Here is a 24,117-nt window from a genome sequence, read left to right as displayed (position 1 = left end):
TCCTCTTTTCTGTTAGATTTTAAAAAGAACCAACCAAAAAGAAGAAAATGTCCCTTGCTTTTTCCCTTCCTTTGTCCACTATCCCTGCTATGAAGGTGAAATTCAATGGATGGGAGGTGAAGGGGACCGTAGTTCTTGGGAGGAACCATCGGGAATTGTTGGCTTTCTTGATTACAACACACACGAAAAAGAAAGAGAAAAATAACATGCACGTTTTTAAAAATGAATAAAATTCACTGCTATGTACACCAAAAGAAGGGAACATTATAGTTTTTTTCCCCCCCACAAGATTAGGTGTATAATTATTCTCTTCAATTTCTGAGTATGGCAATTCAGAAGTTAAAAAAAAAAAAAAAAAAAAAACTTGAATGCATAAAACATGGATTTAATTAAGTTCACGATTTAACTACTTTGGAATTCAGCGAAGCATTCGTTTCATTGGGCTTCCAGGGAAAGGGGTAAATCATCTGCTTAATTTGTTTAATTAAGGAGGACAAGGTCAACTAAAATGACTAAAAATGTGATTACATAATACTTGAACAAGATTATCTAATGGAAGAAAGTAAATTAGTATATAACACTTCTTTTCATTTTAAGCACTTCAAAGATTCTTGTAATTTAGTAGCGTCCCGGATTTCCATTTTTGAAATATGACAACCTTAATTGAACCTCATATGCACCATTTCTAAACGAAAGTAATTCTAAAAATCAACTAGTGGTACAAGCTCTAAACAACACACTTCCTAAAAATCTCGTGTTGCGCTAACATCGCGTCAATGCCAAGAACACAGGAAAAGCAATAAAGCGATATTAATAGATAACAGATCTCGCCACGTTTATATGGAACATTTGAGTTTGTAGTTTGTTATAGGGTGAATGGATTATAACCTGCGTCATTAAAATTTTAGAGGATCTTTCCAAAGTAATGGAATTGAAATTTATGAGAAAACTAAGAAATCAAGTAACTGCAGCACTGCAGGTACATACGTTAGTGCAGCTAGGACAAGTCCAATTTGGCTAATAATCCGGAAGACACCGCTGAGACCACAACGCCGTGCAGTGTTGTTTGCTTCGGGAAGGTTCCGTGGAAGGACGTTATTATTTCAATAGAGGTAAGAATATATTATTAGTACCGTGCTAAGTCACAACATTGCCGATTGTTTAGAGCAATATACGCCTTATTTTGTGTCCGTCTAGGAACACTTCGCTTTGTAAGTGTAATTTTAGTATTTGTGATTCCATGGCTACTAAATCAATACCAAGTATGGTGCAGCAAAATACGCCAGGGCTTGTGCAGGACTGACCGCAGAAGACAAAGATGTTTTCATTTGTCCCACATTTTCCATGTAATATCGGTATAGTTTTTTAAGTCACTGTACAGTGACAGCGTTTGTTTATCTTCTTATGGACTAAAACTTCTCAGTTTGGAACTTCATTTCAACTTTGGAGATTATCATTTTAACATTTTATCTTCATGTTGCATTTTGGTTATTCTATTTTGTGCTTCAGTCATGTTGTGTAGTAATATTTGAGTTCGTATAATACATACAATGTAAGCAGTTGTAACATTTAGTACATATTTCTAGCAGTATCCTAGATTTGGCGTAATTACCTGCACGTGTTGGAAAATACGCCAATATGTAACACTTTTTTCTTTTACTTGGGTAGAAAATAGAAATGAGTCGCATCATAGCCACATATTTTTCTAAACGCGGAAAAGGCTACTCTGTAACGCACATGCGTTGTTCTTTGTGTTTCATGAAAATTAAGGCATAAAAAATCCAAAACCCTTAGCATGTCGTATTTACCTGCACCTACCTTATATTTACATTTAGTTTAATGAATACCAGCACGACACATTTAATCAAGGCCACACCCAGGGTTGGAGGAGGGAAAAGCATGAGTGAATGAATCAGTTTAGAAGCAATAGCTGAATTTAGTGTTTTTTTCTATGTTTTGCAACGCCGTGGTTCAAAAGTACGGAACCTACTATTAACATATGCTCTGAACTGCGACCGGGACTTGAACCCAGTACATTTCGGGATGTAAAGACCATCTGCAAGATCAACTCTGACAGTATAGGCAATTCCCCACCACAGTATCTCTCTTCTAACAAGGTAAATTCGTGAAGTATTCCCTCAGGATTTGTGTAAAATTCATTCAAATGCAATGTTCTCTACGGCCCAATGTGTATTGTACTAATTTTAGCGGCCCATATTCGTAATTTTCATATTTTTATAAGCCTTCATATATGTATAAAGAATTCTATCATACACCACTATAACGCTCGGACACAACATTTATTTTAGTTTCTTTAGATGTAACTGGACATGAATGTGGGTGGGTATAAGTATTGCTTCTTTGATACATGTTACTCAACCCCGGTTGCCATCTTGGATCCACCATATTGTATTCAATTTTCGGTTTTTCATATGGGAATAGGTGCAAGTGATACATCAAATCCATGTACAATTCCCTCGGAAATTCATTGGTGTAATGAGTTTTACCGTAGCTTATAATGTTTGCATATTGCATGTTAAATATCAGGCACTTCACGAATATTGAACCAAATAGAAAGTTGTAGGGGCTCGTTTTGTATTTGTAATCTTTTACATGATTTATCGTTGACGAAATATTCTCTGAACGTAGATAGATACAGATACACTGACGTCAATACGGAAGTGATAGGTCTCCCCCCCAATCTGGTCGTATCTGGATTTACATTAGGCATTTTGATCGTAATACAACACTTCCTTGTTATAGTATAACATGGAAGTAATAACACTCACAGAAATGTAGTATGATCATGACACAAATATTGTAAAGAGTTTGTTTATACCTACAGCATTTTTCCAGTTAGAAATTTGATTGATTTGTCAACATCAAAAACGTAAGCGTAACTAATATTAGGGCTACTCTGCAATGTCTATTCGCGTAGTGCCTGGAGGGATTTAACATGCAATACCTTCCCAACGGTACAAACACCAGTGAATTTCCGAGAAAATTGTACACGAATTTGATGTACCTTACACCTATTCCCATTTGAAAAACCGAAAGTTGAATCCAATATGGCGGATCCAAGACGGCGGCCAGGGTGGGAAGATGTGTCAGAGAAGCAGTACTTAATCCAATTTGTTTTGCATAGACTTATATTCATATCCAGTTACCTCTAAAGAAACTAAAAGCCATTTTGTGTCCAAGCGTTATAGTAGTGTATGATTGAATTCCAGATATATATGAAGGCCCATAAATATACTAATTACCGGTATGGGCCGCTAAAATTAGTACAATATATATTGAGCCGCCGAAAACTTTGCATTTGAATCAATTTACACGAATCCCGAGGGGACACTTCGCAAATGTACCTTGTAAGAGAATTGGGTTATAGCACCATGCCACTTGTCCAGCAGCAATAGTTGCCGTTTCGGGGGAACATGTAAGATAAATGTAGGAGGGGGTGCGACATGTACCAAAGCTTGAAAAACTGTCTACTTCATTATGTCACATTTGAATATTTTTTTAAACATAGGTTTATTGGATTATCGTTTTATCATTACATGAAGTATATGTGTAAACTTGCAACACGAGGTTGATTTTATCCATTTCTTTCTATTGAGTGAATTTGTGTTTTAAAATAACCTTAATGTAGATAAAATAAGTATTAATGCATTCTTACAATGAAGTAAGTTATAAAATTCATTTATAACGAGTATTAACATTTAAACACCCATTGACGTAACTGCTGTGTGAAGGATCAAGCCTCAATAGCTCAGCCTCTAAAGAAGCTGGGAAGCTAATTTTGATATCAGTGTGTTCTTGAGGAGTGAAGCTTTGCACCTGTTTTCCTGTTTTAGTATGTGTACTACGGCAAAGGGGGAGGGTAAAGTTCGTGATTTTTTTTTTGTCTTTTTGCATCAGGTTTCTTGAGGGACCTACATTCATAAAAATTGGTATATGAAGCAATGAAGTAGTTCGCTACAGGGTAATACTATGTATATGTACTTGGGGGAGGAGGAAGAGGAAAATTTGGCCAATTTTTTCCAATTTGAGTTTTTTGACGTAAATATCAAATCTATGCATAAGATTTTTTGAGAATATTTCCTACATAAAACGAATTCATTACGCTTTTTTTTTTTTTTTTTTAGTAAAACCCAAATATCTATTTTCTTTTACACACACATACACTCACGATAATTTCTTGTAGGAAGAAAAGAGTAACATCATTTTCACCCCTACATTCTTGTCCAGAGGCTAAGCTAAAAATTGTATTTTTTTTCATATTTTTAAAGGACTTTTTGTTTCTTCTACAAATAGAGCAGGACTTGTACAAATGTTACCTCGTTGGAATCTGTATACCATAATCGATGTATCAGTCATTACTCTGTGATAATTACGGAGGGACACCATAGCCACCAACCGCGAAAGTCTGCAACAGCCCTTTGAAAGTGATATACAGGGCGTTCTTTTTAGGAATTTCGTTCTGAAATTTAATTCACTTTGTATTGCAGCAGTGGCTACCGTTTTTTGTATTATTGTCACAAGTGTGTTGCTAACACATTAGCATCATTTTGTCAGCATATGGTGACTAAAAAGGTTGCCAGGGCACCCAAATTCTGTTTTATTTATATATTTTTAGGATTTTTGTTTCTTCTTCTTCTTCTTCTGCTTCTACGAATTGGGCGAGAATTGCACAAATATTATCTCATTGGAATCTGTGTTCTATAAATTTTCCAACAATGTATTAATCACGACTCTGTGATAATTAGGGGGTCACCAGGACTCCCAACGAGAGAGTCTATGATTTCGTTCAAATCTCTGACGCTCATAGAAAGGTTAATCTATTAACGTTGGAATTAACTACGTTCGTAACAACATTGTCGCAACTTCCGCACTGTCGCAGTTCTGTGTGATGGTGGTGAATTTCAGAATTAATTTAAAGCAAGTGAGTGGGTTGGGCACAAGTCCTAAATTGCAGAAGACTTAAACTTTAGGACTTGTATCCATATTTGAAGGACTTAATGCCGTTTAAGACTTATGAATGTTACCCAATTAACTAATAAGTGTTTCCAAACAATTTCCTTATAGATCTGAAAGTTATGTGGGAAATTTATGTCACCATAATTGTTGGGTACGAAAATTTCTACATTAGGATCATTTGTTCAAAGAGGGCCAATCCGCAACGTTGTGTTTCGCAGCGCAGCGCGCGACAAAATTTTGAGCTAACGGTTCCTATTCCAATACGCAGTGAAGTTTTCTGAAATTGAGTGATATAAGCGGCGTGTCGGTAAAAAGAAGCATCCTACTGCATACTCCTAAATACAAAGGTAAGTGATAAAAATACCACTATCTAAAAGGCTGATATAACTCTTTGCTTAATGAAAAACTCGAGATAAAGAAGCAAATCTGTAGTTATATAAAAGTCAGATGTATAGGAGTATTTAGTGAGCATGCAGCGCTGCTTCCTGGTTTGCATACAACAAGGTACAAGTGTGTCCTATGTTGTCTTCCTGTATGATAGGCGTTGGAGTAAGGCGGCCCCTTCTGTGCATAAACCATGTGGAGTAAGACGGTCCCCCACAAATATTGTTATGCTAATTGAATATATCGCGCATTTAGATTAATAAACATGTATCTTGCAATGATATGTTGTACAACAGTTACAAGACTCGCCTCTGTGTTCCAGTTTCATGAATGCACATAGAATAAGCAGATAATTAGCTGTCATTAGATGGTTTAGTCGACAGCATTCACTGGCGACCAGAAACAAAATTGTCCCAATTAGTGTAAGTCGTACTTTTGTATTGTGGAAACTGTATTTTGCTGTTTTGTATGTTGCTGAAATGAATAGTCAAGAAAAGAAGGTGCTCAGAAGCAAAAAGTTGTGAAAATCGACAGAAAGGAATCTCAAGGAAACGTAGTACAAACCATTGTTATAAGTGCGGCGGTTATTATTACAATGCAATTGACGGGAAAGATTGGTTAACGTGTAACGACAAGGGTTGGTTTCATGACGATTGTTTTGGGCGAGATAGAGTCCAGGTTGAAATATGTGCTCTTTGTGGTGATTAATGAGGGGTTATAATGGGTATATGGAATATGGAATACACATGCTGATGTTTTATTTTTCACTTGTTTAATACATTAAGTGTATATATATATATATATTAGAGTATAATTTAAGGGGATCGATCTTTGCACAACTCACATTTTATCGGTAGGCCGACTTTGACACATGTTTGTGCAGACAGGATGTCTGATTAGTGGATAAAACCTGTATTTTCTGATAACCTAAATAACAATAGTGTTAATTATTACATTCTTTTTTGCTCAAAATTTCTATTTTCTTTTTATTCAGGAACAAAGTCCTTAAGGGTACCACCTTTGAACAAATGACCCAATACGAAAGGTCTTGAAAATATCTATTCGTTCATGTAATTGAGTTTTGCAGATACAGTGGAGTCCCGCTAATCCAAACTAATTGGGATAAAACCTTGGTCGGATTAGCGGGAATAACAGTAAAATCGTGGTTTGAAGCGATGAACGGGCCTATTGTGTTATAATACATAGCGTATAGTATTTCAAAACACGTTTTCTGATTACAGCATAGTAGAATAACAGTACATGTAGAGAACAGCATATCTAGAACAACAGTATATATAGAACAGACTGCAGTATACGTACTATACCTAGAACAACAGGCTACTGCAACACCTACCAATGAAATGTTTATGAGACGATGGCAAAAGTACGTGTCGTCCAATACTTTCTCTTCACTGCGAAAAAAGACAATAACTGAGTTCATGTCTTGTACAAGTAACAAGTAATACTAGTACTGTACACTACCAGTATTGTACGTTCAGTTTTATGTTAGAGTACAATATTTATTCTACTATATTATATATTTCCCTCATATTAAACCTGTCAGTTTCAATATTAAACAGTACGTGCTGTATTCTATTTCAAACTTTGTGTAATTGTCGTAATGTGGCTTAAGGCCTAAATACAGGCATTTAAGAAAAACACTGTATTTAACGAATGTTTACTTTTGTTTTCTACGAAAACATGCACCTATTTTCATCCTTTTAATTGCTAATTTCTCAAAACTGTGTATTTTCGCCACAAATAAATAAATAAAGTTTCCTCTCGGACTTGTTCGGATTAACCGGATGCTATGATTAAACGTGTTCAGATTACCGGACTCCACTGTACTATCTGACTCACTTTCTGATTTTTAAAAAGTCATCGTTTAAGATATTCAGAAAGTTAAAAAAAGATATGGCCGAGATTAGCGAAGAACCTTAACTGTGTGAATACCTGCGTTCTGTATGATCTTTACCCCATTGATTGGTGCAGATTAAGAATATGGATTCAAATATAAATTTTTTTGCTTATATTCTTTTTCCATCACTAAACCTTCTATTTGTACTTAGACAATTAGTTTCTGGTGTATGAACTTGCATTCCTCGGCGCAGAATTACGTTAGAAGTCTTTATATTTACGGATACCATAAAGACGACTGTGCAAAAGCATTAAAGGAGCAATTCGAGTTAGAAAAACATGTTTGGTTCAATAGAAAGAGTAAAAAAATTAAGAGACACGTAGTTTTTGATGAATCGCAAATGGTGACATCATCCGTGGGCTAGCGGAGTCAGCAACCACTTCCTTGTTTGCAGCTGATAAACCTTAATAGTGGAGTGGATTTAATAGACTGTAGATTGTTTTGGGTTCGTTAGCACTCTTGCTTTGTGTTGAATTAATGAGGAACGTTTTTCTTAGTTGTTTATCGTTCAGCATTAGTATAACAAATATAGGTAGAGAGAGTAGTAATTACTTAGTGTTATGCGAAGTAGAGTGTGTGTTTGTCTGTGAAAGTGAGGTAGAAATGCCTAACAAGCGCTGTGTTTTCGGTTGTAATTCTCGTGCGATTAAAACTGAGGGACATAAAGTATTTTTTTTACGTTTCCAAGTCGTGAGAAATCATTAGATCGATATAAGTTATGGCTCAAGAAAATTACTAGGAAAACTTTTGCGCCAAATAAAAAACACTCGTGTTCCAAACATTTTTGAAGAGTCCGACTTCGAGCAGTCATGCTTACTGAAAGAAAAACTAATGCCAGAAGAACCATTCACTCGCAAACTGAGAAAGAATCTGTTCCAAGTATCATTGAATGTTTAGAATCCGAGCCATTGAACAAGCGCCGATGTATATCCAGTTACCAATGTAAAAAAAATCGCACAGAGGATAAATTATAAAATGATCCGAAAGTATTATGGTCCTTCATTAAAAATAAATCACGTCACTTGTCTTCTAATCGCATAGGTACAATACAATGGTCACGACCTTACTGATGATAGGGACATAGCTAAAGCATTCGGGCAACATTTTAGTTCAGTCTATGGCTCCTTAAAAGCGAACTATGACGTATCAAGCATGTCTCTAAATGATCGTTGCAGTCCTCTTCTCGATATATTTTCACTGCCTCTCACATCCGAAAAAGAAATAAAAGAAGCAATAAAGAAGTTGAAATCGAAAACAGCAAGTGGCCCAGATAGGATCCCAACGTACATTGTGAAAGGCTGTTCACATATATTTTTACAATCTCTGAATATTATATTTAATTTATCTATAACAACATGTACTTTTCCTGAAAAATGGAAGGAGTTCGTTGTGTGTCCTATACCCAATACGAACATAGCTAGTAACATTGAACAGTTCCGACCAATTTCTATTTTATCTGCGTTTGTCAAGTTGTATGAATTTACAGAGTGCGTCAAAAAATGAACCGTCATAGAAAATTTATGTTCCGTTCTACAAGGATCAATTGCTAGGAATGGAAAGCTTAAAGTCCAATTTGAAGCACAATGCACTTTCTCACGCAAATGTGATTACTGTTCAAAATGGCGGCCTTCAGCATCAAAACCTTTCTGAGTACGAGTCGTCATTGATTCCGTACATCGTACCATCGTGTCCAGTGGGATTTCTGAGCATACCACTTGAATCTCATTCCAAAGTGTGTCTAAGTTACGTGGTTTACGTTTGTGCACCTCATCTTTGAACCGCAGCAACATTCTCAAACTTCCAGTAACTGTCGTAACTCTGAAATGTCAATTTTAAAAGTAAGCCAAAGAAATTTGTTATATCTAAAGGAACTTCACTATCTCGTCTCTTTTTGAAAATTGTAACGTTATTTCAATATGTATAGTAATAATTATTGCAGACAAAGTCTTTGTTAAATACATACTACATACACATTGCAATTATTACACGTTAAAAATTGATAACAATTAAAAATCTATTTTGAGTTACGACAGTCTTATTCTGGGGGTGCGCTTAATTACCTGCTTCTGCGCTTTAAAGTTCAAACTAGTGTTGCCACGAGACGAGACTTCAGGCTGTCTCGTCTCTTCTCGTGCAAAGCATGTCTCGTCTCGTGTCTCGTCTCGAAAAAATGTACTCATCCCGTCTCGTGTCTCGTCTCGAGAGGTTCTGTCTCGTCTCGTCTCGTTTGTCTCGTTTTGTCTCGTCTTGTCTCGTAAAAAATATAGCAACATACCATGGGAACGAAAGTAAAATGTAGCAGGCTGCACCATGCTAATCAAGATACAACTAAGTTACAAGTGTTACCCAGAACACACAAGACAAGGAATGTCACGGTAGCTACACCGTGAAGCCTTCACCTCTGGTGTATGTGGTAGTCGGTTTGATCTCGGTTAGAGCCATGTGAGCTTTGTGGTGGACAAACATGAAATGTGTGTGGGGACCGCGGTGGCTCAGTGGTAGAGCGTTCACCTCAGGTGCTTGGGGTCTCGGGTTCGATCCCAGCCCCCGCCAAGTGAACTTTGTGGTGGGCAAACACAGTGGGCGTGAGTTTTCTCGGGGTTCTCCCGTTTCCTCCCACTTTCTTCATTCCACCATTTCATTCATTACTCATCATCACTGTCTCCTTTAGCCTAACCGGCATAACCGTGGGACGTAAAACTCAAAGATTTCATTTCATTTCATTTCATTTTTCGAATGTGTGTGTTTTCTCGAAGTTTTCTAGTATCCTACCACTTTCTTCATTCCATTAATTTTCCCATCATCATCCATTCGGCCAAAGTTGCCTAAAGGTCTTAAAAATAAATTCAAATAAGCTCACAAGGCAAGGACAAATAGTTTACAAGATACAAGATATGTCTCTGCTGTTAGTTGTCTGAGGTTTCTTGACCCTGGCTTTTTTTTCATTCTGAAACATTGAAATTTGTTTCACCAGTTTCAATACACGAATATACAGTAAATTGCTCATAGGTACGTCGAAAATGAAGACACTAATGTCAATTAATGTTTACACGACAAGCAAAGTTCGATGTAAAGCTGTCACCATCCCCGACGCTATCGTATACTATCAGCCCACTTGCTTTATAGTGTCTGTATATATATATATTGAGAGAGAGAGAGATGGAAAGATATATAGATAAATAGAGAGACAGATATGTATGTACACTCTGATTTCATATATTCCAGCCTTTAGGTTTCACAGTGTTAACCCATACCAATCCAAAAACTACTTTTCATTTTAGCATGTTTAGATTTGTTGCAATTATTTTTTTAAAAAAAGCTCGGAACTAAATAATTTTATTGAGTAATGGAAAGTATTTGATTGAAATTTTATATGTTACTGCACAGTAAACTCTACTTGAAGTGCCATAGTAATGGGAGCTGAACGATACATCGGACGAAAGAATGCTTGGGGCCAGTCTTCACCTCCATGGTTCAAATCTGTTCCCATAACCGAGATGTGTGTGCTACTATGTGGTGGTTGCCCCGTTTGTGTAACAAACTCATGACAGTACACCCAGATTAGCTAGTGGTCTAAAAAAAAAGTTGATTTTTGGGTGGCCATTTTGGAGTAAAGTTTCTTATATTGTCGAGATCTATTCGCAGTCATACAACGTACATCTTCATACCAAGCCGAGCGGTCTGCGGCGATAGACCATCGGCTTGAAGGCCCCGGGTTGAGTCCCGGAAGGGTCATGTGTATGGATTTTAAGAGCATTTGTTTTTTCGTATTGTGTCAGGGGGCGAAATCCTACGGGATAAAAGGATTTCAGTCTGAAAAAATTGGAGAGAATATCCACCCCAGGATACTTTCATGGGAGTAAGGAATTAGTAAAAATATAGGATATACATTTTATTGCAGGTTTAAAAATATGGTTTGGGTATCCTATTTCTTTTCTGTTAATTATGTTCTTCAATGTTCGAATTTTGATCATTCTCATGATATTTTCTGCTTTCAACGGAGTTCCATGAATATTATACCAAATGTTCCTTACACTCTGTAAGAAACCATTTCTGAAGATAATTCAGGTCCTAATAAATATTATTCACTAGGAAAGGGAAGTATTCCCCTTCTCTCAACACCAGGGCAATTTCACACTCTGGTCAAATCAAACATTTCCGCGTAACAAAACAAAGGTCCCCCTGTAAAACCTCTTCACCTAAAGTGTTATTGTTAGTATCATAAATTTGCTGAAAGCAAACAATTTGAAGGGTTCGTCGATAATATCTTTGCTTTTTTTGTCCTTCACTCGCATTCCAAACGAAGAGGTGAATTTTACAACATGACTGCTGTATAATAAGCGAGCGATTGGTAAAATGGTAAAAGTGTGTTTTTATGTGTATGTGTGTGTGTGTGTGTGAGAGAGAGAGAGAGAGAGAAGACAAAATTTTAGTTGCAAGATGGCATACTTCAATTGCCGTTTTCGGTTCATATAGCAAAAAGAATACCGCCATCAGAGAATAAAGACAAGTATAGTCTGTTCTGTTCTCTTCCGCCATCTCAGCCAGAACTTTTAACTACAGCCTGTAATGAGTGTAGACCTTACCCAGTTCTCAAATTGAATAGATGGTGGTGGTAGTTCGGTTTCTTGACCTTGTAAAAATCTTCCCTGTCTTTGATTTCGTTTGTCATCATTCCAGCCAAAAATGAAAAAAAAAATTGAAAATTCCTCAGTTTACAGCAAGGGGAATTGGGGACAAGACATTAAGGATGATATTCCTGGAAGCTCATGTATCACGATTGTTTCATTCAATAGACAGAGGACACCTTCCTACGAAGGCTTTTCAACATGTTTTCTCACAAAGGGGATTTTCCTTTTGCAATCTATATGACCACTGGCAAATTCAATCTCGGCCATTCTCGCCAGCGTTTTCATTTTCGAGACACGAGACGAGACGAGACATTTCAGGAGACGTCCCGTCTCGTCTCGTTTTCGAGACGGGACAAGTAGTCTGTCTCGTCTCGTGTCTCGTCTAAAAGGGTTCTTTCCCGTCTCGTTTATGAGACGAGACGAGACGAGACACGATAAATGTCTCGTCTCGTGGCAACTTTAGTTCAAACGTACGTCCGCCATCTTGCAGTTGCTTCCTTGCCACTAACTGGGTTGAGTACAGGGTTGCCAACGAACAATTAACATTTAGTACTAGATTAGAGAGTGGAAAATCACTAAATGTTAACTATATATATATATATATATATATATATATATATATGGAGAGGAAGAGAATTTGAATTAACTTTGTCAAACTATAACGGCTAGATACTATTCCTACTCCCTAGTGTCCCGTAAAATTTCCCGTATCCTGAACAGGACAATGAAGGGGGGTTCGAAAAGCGAATAATTCAGTGTCGGCTATCGAGAGGAATCACACTGGTAACAATTATAATTTTATTGCTACAAGCAAAGAAAATGAAACTTATCCCATGCGCTAATTCCTTATAATGTATGCAAGAATAAATACATTATGTATTTCTTCCCTTAGCTTAGCAATAAAATTTAAACATTTACCATGTGACCTCCCTCAAGAGCCGCTTCTGGATTACTTGAGTTAACTTTACATCTGTAGTTCTTAGTACAGAAATGCTGTTATTATATACTACATAGAAGCAGATCATTTGGAATACGTTGAACGATTAGCACAAATGTGACTTTTAATAACTTCTCAATATTAAGAACTGATTACAAAATGAATACGTAAGTCTATCAAGTGAATATAAAGCCCACCTACCTGCAGAAGACATATCCATCTTTTTTTTATGAAAGAAAAAAAAACTGAAAGTTCTGGGGAATCACTATGGATATTATGAACAACGAGAACAGCCTATGAAGGATTCACACTCCACAAGATACGAACGAAACTGCTAACTAAACTAATATAAAACTCCAACGAACTGTTTTGAAAATGTACGTATTGTATTGTTTATCTTACTTTGTGAAAATGTACCAAACAGCGGCGGTTAGCAATATTGACCTTCCTATTTATTGATGTCTTTCCTAGAAATCTAAATTAGTTTACTCATTAGCGCAAGAAGAAAGTATAAGTGTCCAGACTTCAAATCCCATGTGCCAAAAATTTTCTCGTGAGAAAGTAGTGACGTTAAAAATTGTACAGATAATACGAAAAGATAGGACATGTTTAGAGTGCTTGTACGTGACAATATCAAAAGATTTATGCTCAACAAGTGCGTCACAGATGGAACTTTCATCGGTACTGCGCTTATTTGCTGGTACATTTTATTAATACGTATATTAGTGTGGTTTCCTCCTCCTTTAAAATCATTGGAAACAAGCAAAGTGAATGATACTGCCAGCGCCTCCGTACGTGACAAAGCGTAGAAGCAGAGAATTATTATTTCTCTACTGCAGAAATCTACGTATCTGCTCACGATAAGTAACTCACAATCTCATCTCATATCGGCGAACATAAAGAGGCAGAGGGTCAAAGATACTCTCTGTTTACCCATGGTCATTTCACGGCAGGGGTTGTTCTGAGAGTGGAACAGAAGATTCTGAACCGAAACACATTTTTCCTTGTTGTTTCCAAAATCATTTCCTTGTCATTTATCTGCATGGGAAATGAAACGCCAAAAATCACTAGATTGTGCATGTTTAGGCGAAGTACGTACTAAATCACTAGTTCAATGATAAAATCACTAAATCTAGTACGAAATCACTAAAAGTGGCATCCCTGGTTGAGTAACTAGAGCGACAATTCTGCTACCACTTATTGAAGAAAGATAACATTACTTTTTCCCAGAAATTCAACCTTGTAGCACAGGAAATACGGTTTTTATGACGGTTCAAAGTATGTATACATTTTTCTGACGCACCCTGTATATTGCATGACCGAATAATGGACCATGTTAAATCTGTATTGTCTGTCAGTCAACATGGATTTCTGAAGGGTAGAACTACTGTATCAAATCTTGCACTAATAACAGACTACATTTCGAAGGAACAGGACAAGCAAGAACAAGTAGATGTCATATATACTGATTTTTCTAAAGCATTTCACGTCATTGACCAACATTCTCTTAAACAAAGTGACATCCTTTAACTTCTCGAAATCAACTCTGCAATACTTTGCTTCCTACCTTCAAAATCATATACAAACCGTACTGTATTGAAATCACAAATCTCAAATCTTTCACGCAACATCTGGAGTTCCTCAAGGCTCAAATCTGGGACCTCTACGTTTCATTTTGGCGATAAATGATCTTCCTGAGTGCTTTCAATTTTCCAGAAATCTACTTTTGCTGATGACCTTAAAATATTCAACAGAATTAAAACAATTCAGGACTGTTTAGAACTTCAGAATGACTTAGAAAATCTCGAAATTTGGTGTAAAAACAATAAATTTAAGTTAAATGTTCATAAATACAGTTATTTAACATTCACTAGAAAAGAAAAATATATTCAATAGGATTATTCAGTATTAGGGGAAAAACTGAAAAAGCTTGATTTTATAAGGGATTTGAGAGTTATTTTTGATTCAAAATTATCCTTCATTCAACATATTGAAACTATTTGCAAAGAAGCCTACAAAAATCTTGGATATATTTATCGAGTCAGTGAAGATTTTCAAAATGTCCAAGCTTTAATTGTGCTGTACTATGCATACGTCAGTTCGAAATTAGAATATTGTAGTACTATATGGAACCCTTGTGGGACCTGGAATAGAGTTTAGAAAAGACTCATAAAATGCTTCGTGTGGGAGTGTTGTACTGTATGGGGCGGAAACGTGGACATTACGTAAAAGTGATGAAAAACGACTGGAAGCATTCGAAATGTGGGTGTGGAGAAGAATGGAAAGAATTAGTTGGGTCGAGCGGAAAACGAATGAGAGGGTGTTAGAAATGGTGGAAGAGAAAAGAACACTTTTAGATATTATCGAGAAGAGGAAGAAAAATTGGTTGGAACATTGCCTAAGGAGAAATTGTATCATGAGGGACGTCCTGGAGGGTATGGTGGTGGGAAGAAGAGGAAGGGGCGAAGGAGACTACAATTAATGGATAATATAAAAACTGGAAGATCATACGTGAAGACGAACAGGACAGCGGAGGTCCATGGAGCATAGAAGCTTCTCAGCAGCTGCAAGTGACCTGCTAGTAAGGGCAGAATACCTATGATGATGATATGGAACTCTAATTTACAGAAATACTCATCTTTGATTGAGCGTACTCAAAATAAGTTTTTAAAGCTTCTTACACTTAAGAAAACAAAATTCTACCCGAAATTTGAAAGCTACATTAATCTTGTTGAAAATTTTAAATTTGAAACTTTAGAACTCAGGAGAAGAAATATTGATTTATTATTTTTACACAAACTCTTTCATGGCAAAATAGACTGTCTTGATCTTAACGAACAAATATATATCCAAGCACCATCCACTAAATTGCGCACTGATGCGAAAAATACATTTTTTTTGTACGACAACGAAAACAAACGTTTAAGCAGATCTACATGGAGAGTTAGTGCAACCTATAAGTTAGTCAAAGAAAATTTCAACCTTAACGTACTGGCAGTGGACGTAAATAGTTTTAAGAAGTCTATTAATTCTGTAAGCCGAATGTAATTATTACCAATAGTTCTATTAATCTATGTAATCTGCATAAAGAATATAGTATGCAACACTAATTAGGCCTGTGCCTGTTGTGTTATATGTCAATAAATTAAATTAAACTATATGTTTTTATTGCTTTCATCATTTGTGTATAGCAGTGTCGTATGCAGAAGATTTAAGGGTTTTAACCCCCTCCTTGAATACGACATTATGTGAAAATAAACGTTTACGATATTAAGATATTTATACTGACACCTGAAATTATATGGATTTAGGAGTTTGAGCTCTCTCCCTTCACGAACTTCTCAGCACATTAGTGGTAGGAAATGTAAATTGATTAAACGACTGTAAGTTAATCTGTGTAGCTTCGATAATGTAAATCGACTCTAATCTCAAATATAGCCTAACAATACTATTAACATGAAATACTTCTACACCTAATAGCTAAACTAAGTGATTTGTAACATGGGAAATTGCCAATAAAAAGAAGCAATATAGGTTATTGTTTATATTAGATATAGTTGTAGTTTCTTCTTTGTAGAATTAATTATACTTTTGGTTTACAGATTAAAGGAACCTTGTTCTAAATGTGCGCCACCGTACGGTTTCAAGAACCACATGCCACTTGATTTAAATACTACAAAATTTTCGGTACGTACATAACTCTCTTAAAAAAAAACATTATTCTTATCAGTGACTTTAATCTTATTTATTTAATTTTTACAAGTTTGAGTAGAATAGTAAAATAAGAAAATGATTTTGTCAATATTCATCTATGCATGGACTTGTCTACAGGAATGATTCTTCAATGTATAATTTAAGAAGCTTTCCATTGTTAACACAAAATTTAATTCAAATATGAATTTTATAAGTTGCATATTTTTTAAAAAGTTTAACCTCCCACGATTATGCACCGAGGCTAAGAAGATGGATTATAAATGTGGAATGAATATGAGATGGACAATAACGGTGTAATGAAGAAAGTGGGAAGAAATCCACAGTACACCACAAAGATCACTTGGCGGGAGCTGGGATCGAACTAGGTACTCCACGGGTTGAGGGCTATACCACTAAACCACTTGGGTCCCTCTGTATCATATTTAAGAATTCTTTTAGAAATTCATTGGAACGTCTCATGGGATTGTTGATATCGTTCCCCATTTTTTTTTTAATTTTTAAGTCCTACGTTTATGCACCGAGGCTCAGGAGACGGTGTTTCGAGATAGATGACAATAATGGAATATTAAAGGCAGGGAAAACGGAAGAACCTCAAGAAGACCTCCGCACACGGTGTTAGTCCACCATAAAGCTCATTTGCCATGGGCTGGATCGAACCAGGGACCCGACGCATCAGAGTTGAGTATTCTTCCTCCATGGCGGATCCGGTCGTTCTCTTAGGTCACAAATGAAGTATGAGTAACTTGAAGTGCTCAAATTTTTTAAATAAATGATCTTTAAAAATTTTCAAAAACTTTTCAAAATTTTCAACTAACATTTGAAGGAAAGTGTTAAAAACTTTCAATAGCTCTTGAATTTAAACTAAAAATTTAATAAAAAATCTTCATGAACTTTCAACTTGTGTAAAATTACAATAAGAAACTTATGAAAGCGATCAGTCAATCAAGGATGACTTTCCACTAAATAACTTACACTATGATTTGTCCCTATTGTTCAAAACTTTCAAATTGCTCTTATTTCATGTTAATCGATTTTAATAATTAATTATTAGATTTCAAGTCATAAGCTTCAAAATATTTTAAAAAATAATCAATAAATTATACACAAAAGTTTTATAAAAGTTGTAAATTGAGTCTGAAAACTGGTAAGACAATTAAATTTTAACAAGGATAATTTTCCATTCATTTCATTAGAAAATGGTTTAAAAAATAAACTAAAGGTTAAGAAAAACCAGTAGTCCAAAAATTTTAAGCAAAAGTTTCGAGAAAAATAAAATGAAGATTTGGAAGTGATCAGCAAATATAATTACACCAAATATAACTTTCCATCAATGACCAGATTTCTTTTTTTAAATTTTGAAAAAAAAATATTTGGAAATGATCCGTCAATCAGATTGCACCAAAAATAACTTTCTACTAGTAACTTTAGACTATGAGTTGTAACCAAAATGCAAAGTGAAATTATTGTTTTCGCATGTCAATCGATTTTAACTTTTTTTTTTTTTGCAAGAAGATATGCGTTCCTCAGAAAAAAAATTGGATGCGATTTCCGTGTCAATTAGTTGTAAAATAAGATGTAATTGCACATTTTAGTTACATGTTTTATTTAGAAAAGGCTGTGACGTAATGTATCACAAATGACACATTGCCATGAAGAGGGTTAGTAATTACCGGGACTGCTGTAGCTCAGTGGTAGAATGTTCATCTCTGGTGCATGAGGTCCTTAATTCAATCCCAGATCGTGCCAAGTGAGCTTTGTGTTGGACGAACACCATGTGCGCGAGTTTTCTGGAGGTTCTCCCGTTTCCTCCCACTTTCTTCATTTCACCATTTCATTAATTTCTCATAATCATCGTCTCCTTTATTCTAGTCGACATAATCATGGGATGTAAAACTTAAAGGTTTGATTTCATTTTATTTCATTTAATAATTACCTATCATGTTTCAAGCCCTAAATTTTTCCACCAATTACCATACAGTATGAGTTGTGACTATAATCTTGAAGTTCAACCAATGTTCTAAGTAAACATTTGAGAAAAAGCAAACTGCAAAAATATATTTAAACTAAAAATTTAAAAAAGACATAAAGTTTTGAAAAAATTTAAAATGAAGATTGAAAGTGATCAGCGAACAGGATTGCACCAAGAACAACATTGCACTAATGACCCTAGACTATGTAACCAAAGTTGAAAGTGTGAAATTGTTGCTGTTGAATATCAATCAGTTTCAATAACTACTTTTAAGTCCTAAATTTTCACATCAATGTACGTACTTAGACTGTGAGTTATACCTCCAATCTTAAGGTTCAAAGTGCGAAATTGTTGATGTACATCAGTAAGTTACAACAAATACTTAAAATGTTTTAAATCTGAAATTTGAGGTTTGAGGCAAGGATCAACTAATCAGATTTCTCTAAGGACTAGAAGAAAAAAGAATATTTCAATTAACTTTCCATCAATGGCCTTAAACTATGTATGAGTCATGGTTACAAACTCTAAGGTTTAAAGTGTGAAAAAATGTTATTGTATATCAACCGGTTTTATCAATTGCTGATCAGATTTAATGCCTTAAATGTCGATTTCACCTCTAATATTTGACGTTAGTCAAATACAGTAATCAACTAATCAAATTGTACCCAAAGATAAATTTCCATTAAAAATCCTTAATGTTCAAAGTGTAGCATTGTGAATCAGAGGTAAGGATCAACCAATCAGATTGCATAAATGATCTTAAACAATTAGTTGTACTTAAGTTTCAGAGTGAATACCTGAGATAATAAAATTTGTTAAAATCATCTAATTTTAATTTTAACAATTTTTACCTATGAACGAAAACAAGTTAAACCATCCAAATGTACAAAAGTATATAACTTAGTCGTGCAGAACAATTTCAAATTTTTATTATTTGAAATTCTAAGATTTAACAGTGGGTCAAGTGTACTCCTCCCGATATTTAAGAAGAGTGTCTCAAGGTCCACTGAAGATGATGATTTACAATGAATACGGGGGCCAACTTAATGAACATTACGCACAACATCCAAAAGTTCTCGCCTCATTCTAATTCAATTTTCCCGCCAAATATAAAGTGTTACTTTTAAATATATTTTTGACATTTTTGTGTTTATAGAAGGAGCAAAGAGAACCAACCAAATTTACAGATATACACTCATGTCCAAAATGATTGTCGCATATCTATAACTGTCTTCTTGTAAGAATATAATTTGATAACGATTTTGCAGGGTACTTTTAATACTGATACTATGTGTGTAATCGGAAATGTATCGTTGTGGTAAATTTCATAGGAATATAATTATAAGTACGAAAATTAGAATAAGTAAAAACAAAATGTTGCTAAATGGACAAAGTTTTATTTTCGTTTTATTGTTCTTATTTACTGCTCTTTTGACATGAAATTTGCCACATATGTGTCTTTGCCGTTATATACATACAAACAATATAAGAAATACCGGGCGAATTCGTTAACATATATTGCGACAACATACTTATAGACATGCGACAATAATTTTGGACATGAGTGTACATATTCAAGTCTTAGAGTACGTTTACCACTATATATTTTTCGGCAATTTCCAAATTTAAGAGGTGTCATAATGTACCATTCCCAAATTTTAAATGAAAATGTCAACGAACCCATTCCCTATTAAAGAGATATGACTATATACTTCTATATAAGCAGATAATATAATGAAGTCTCATCAAGGAGGATAATATAGGGCAAGAATATCCAAATTTTAAATATTAGAATTTAGAGAACAAGCAGCACCAACCAAATTTACAAATATACATATTCAAGCCCTACATAACAATTACAAAATTTTGCTTTTCACTATACCCGGCTTTAAGGGGTAAGACAATGTACCGCTTTCAAAATTTAAGAGAGCTCCTTTGTGGCTATGCGGATAGCGTACGCGACTTTCCGTGGGAGACCCGGGTTCGATTCCCGGTGGAAGCTCATATGGTTCGGATTACACGTTAATCAGTAGGTCCCGCCTCATATAGCCTCGCTGCTGAAAGGGAGGTTAAAATCAACTCAATCAAATCAAAATTTAAGAGGGTGCGTGAATGAGTTGAATTGATTAGGAGTGTAACTTCCCTTTCAGCAGCGAAGCTATATAAGACGGGACCTACCGATTAACGTGGAATCCCAACCATATGAGCTCCCTCCGGGAATTGAGCCCGGGTCTCCCACGCCGAAGGCGCGTACGCTAACTTCTTAGTCACGAAGGTGGATGCGTCGATATATTCACGTTTTATGAAAGATAATAGATTACTGTACTGGCACATATAACCATATAATACGGTAAAGCTTCAACACATGAAATAAATGGATTTTTTTGCAACTTTTTATTCATAAAAGGCAACGGGAAAAACCAACCAAACTTAGAGCTGTGAATACACCTTCCCTACACTACATGTCAAATTTTTAGTTTTGGCAATTTCCAAAATTTAAGGGAATAGTCCAATGTACCCTTGGAAGATTTAGGAGGTGGGCCAATGTATACCAGACAAAATTTATAGAGGGTGGTCAAGTGGCGTATTTACGATTTTCTTTCGGGGGTCTTTGCTAACTTATTCCTGGAAATGTAAAAAGTCTGCAAGATATTTCATTTACTATAATAAAATTTCGGGGGGGGGGTTAAGTCCGGAAGCCGTCCTAAATACGCCACTTGGGTGGTCCTATGTACCACTAGGCAATTGAATCCGTACTAGAAACCCAAGGCCACAGAAATGAACCCAAGTAGTTCCATTACTACGTCGAACTCCTTTATGACAATGCCCTTATGGTGCGTGCAGTTAGTGTAAAAATACTTCACTTCCGTCTACCAGTCTGGAATATTACACAGTTCTTATATGTATACGAAAGAACAGAAAACCGCCGGGACACACGCGATCCAACGTCCAGAACTCATGTCATGACGTCATCAAAATAGCGGAGAAGTCGATTTAAGAAACAAGCTGTATCTCTGTTAATTAAGTACCGATTTTCTTCAAAATTGGCTCATTTTAAAGGTAATTTGCAACAAAACATGATACCAAAGTCCTTCCTCTGAAACTCACCGTGTCCGAGTTATTAAAGAATTTCTTAATTTAATGAGTAGATTTTTATTTTAAAAAAACTAAAATAAATCGCAAACCATTAGATTTAGACGAAACACTTTGGTAACATATTTTCTTGCAAATTTAATTTTCTTTAAAATGAGACAAATACGATGAAAATTGGTCCATAAATAATGGAGATATCATATATAATGTGCTAATCAATTCATCAAAATGGCTAGAGATGAGCACGAGTCAAGTTGAGTCGAGATTTAAGCCTGTCTCGACTCGTCTCGAGAAAATATTGTCTCAACTTGAAAATGTGTTTCTGTCTCGACTCGACTCGAATTCGAGACATCTCGAAATTCGAGTCGAGACAAAATATACGAGTTAAAGTATACGCACATATCAGCCAGAACATTATGACTACCTACCTAATTGTCAGTATGTCCACTTTGGCACGGATATCAACGGTGATGCGTCTTGGCATGGACGCAATGATTCTTGGTATGTCGCTGGAGAGAGTTGACACCACATGTCCACACACAGATCACCTAATTCCCGTAAATTCCGGGGAAGGGGGCGATGCGCTCTGATGTCACGTTCAATCACATCCCATATGTGTTCGATTAGGTTTAAATCCGGCGAGTTGGGGGGCCAGCACATCACTTGGAACTCGTTCCTGTGCTCCTCGAATCACTTCATCACTCCTGGCCTTGTGACGTGGTGCATTATATTGTCGAAAAATGCCACTACAGTTGGGAAACATAGTCATCATGAAGGGGTGTACGTAGTCTGCAAGCAGTGTGCGATACTCTTCGCCCGTAATTGTGCCTTGCTCGAGCTCCACTAGACACATGGATGCTCACGTGAATGCTCCCCAGAGCATAATTAAGCCGCCCCCAGCTTGTCTCAGTTCCGCAGTACAGGTGTCAACAAGCTGTTCACTTGGAACACGACGGATTTTCACCCCCCCCATCTCATCCAGAGAATTTATGAAGTTTACTTTGTCGCAATAGTTGTATACAAACTAGATATAAGCTACGGATAATAGTTTTATACAAACCTGATAATCAAATATCATTAGTATTATTATATTTGAAGTACAATCAAACATCACGAAGTTAATTATTAGTTTTAATTAACTAAATTGAGCAGAAAATTACATCTTGATCTCGAAAGATTAACTATTAAGTTTATGCGTTCTGTACCTTTCTAAAGTAATAAATGCTGGAATTGGTTTTAAGGCTGTTTCTGAGTGAATACTCTTTTCAAAATAATATTAAAAATTATAGAAAGATTTGCGAGACATTCGAGTCGAGTCTAGATTTTTACGAGCAGGTTCGACTCGTCTCGAATTTTACAAAGTGCGTTTCGACTCGAATCCGATCATTTTATTGAGTCTTTCAATTATTACATTTGAAAGAGCATGAAATAAGCTACAAAAATTTTATTCGATTTAATTTTTTTTATGGCGATGACAACGTGGAAGGGGTGAAAAAGCAATGATGTTGAAATGTTTGTTGTTGGCGTAATGTATTTTGCTATGACATTCCTGTTATTACAAGAGGAGTTAGCTGAAGTAAATACACATTCATTGCAATGCTGCATGCTTGCATAATCTTTTTTATGAGTGATTCATCTTTAATTATAAATTATACCACTAGAGAGTGAACATGAAAATAAAAATAGTTATTGACATCTTTTAGTGGATCCAAGGCCCTCTTTTTTCTGATTGGCAAAAATGAAAAAATATTTACTTTACTTTTTTTAGGGAGGGTAACAGATAATTGCAACAGTTTCTCACAATGAAAAAATGTACAGTCCATATTCATCATTACCTCGGAAGGCGCAACTGTTGAAAACAATGTAAATTTCAAACAAAGTGACAAACTCGTAAGATTAAACTTAATTTCTGCATTGACCCTCACAACTACAAAGTAAAGTGAAAAGTTTGTGTGTTTTTACGCATCGACAACGCGTGCACATCTGTTTGCACTTACATGCTATCAACTCCTTGAGCTTCTCCATGGTGAAGTTTGGGCTTGTCGACCAGATAAGCTGGTAGTCATCTGCGGTGTTTTTCCATCCACACTCACAAGAATCCAGGCGTTGACTGTTCCGTTGAAGACAGTTTGTTCACAAAGAACATTGTAGGATGGCCCTCTTCAAATGTTGCAACAGAGTGTTGCAGGTTGGTGGAATATTTTCAATGGGTCTGTTCTGCTGCGTCTGGCCTCATTGACGGTCTCTGCAGAACTTGATGAATAGCTCATAAGGACTACAAAGCGTTGAATGAGTAAAAACGTATCGTCATCTTCAGAGATGTTGTCCAGAACTTGCGAATATGCCGAAAAAGCTTTGTCTGCGTCTCGGAAAGTCATCCACGTTTGCCATGCAGTGGTTTTACCAATACTTGCAAAACTTGACACAGTATTAGACCCTGTAAGTGCATGAAGAAAGGCTAAAGGTAGGGAACTCCTCGTGGAACTTTGTTGTG

The 24,117-nt window shown here is 35.9% G+C and overlaps 1 protein-coding gene across 1 annotated transcript in view; it reads left to right on the top strand.

Moving 5' to 3' along the window:
- The window catches only part of LOC145667778 (integrin beta-PS-like), a 203,661-nt gene that overhangs the window by 73,766 nt on the left and 105,778 nt on the right, over positions 1-24,117 (top strand). The window contains exon 4 of the mRNA XM_081735217.1: positions 16,450-16,534. Within this exon, the coding sequence (XP_081591343.1) occupies positions 16,450-16,534 (85 nt within the window). The remainder of the gene's footprint in view (positions 1-16,449; positions 16,535-24,117) is intronic.

The sequence above is a fragment of the Thermobia domestica genome, chromosome 13 (genome assembly GCF_964235325.1).
Source record: "Thermobia domestica chromosome 13, izTheDome1.hap1.1, whole genome shotgun sequence".
NCBI classification, from domain to species: domain Eukaryota; kingdom Metazoa; phylum Arthropoda; class Insecta; order Zygentoma; family Lepismatidae; genus Thermobia; species Thermobia domestica.
This window is presented reverse-complemented; position numbering and strand designations above follow the sequence as displayed.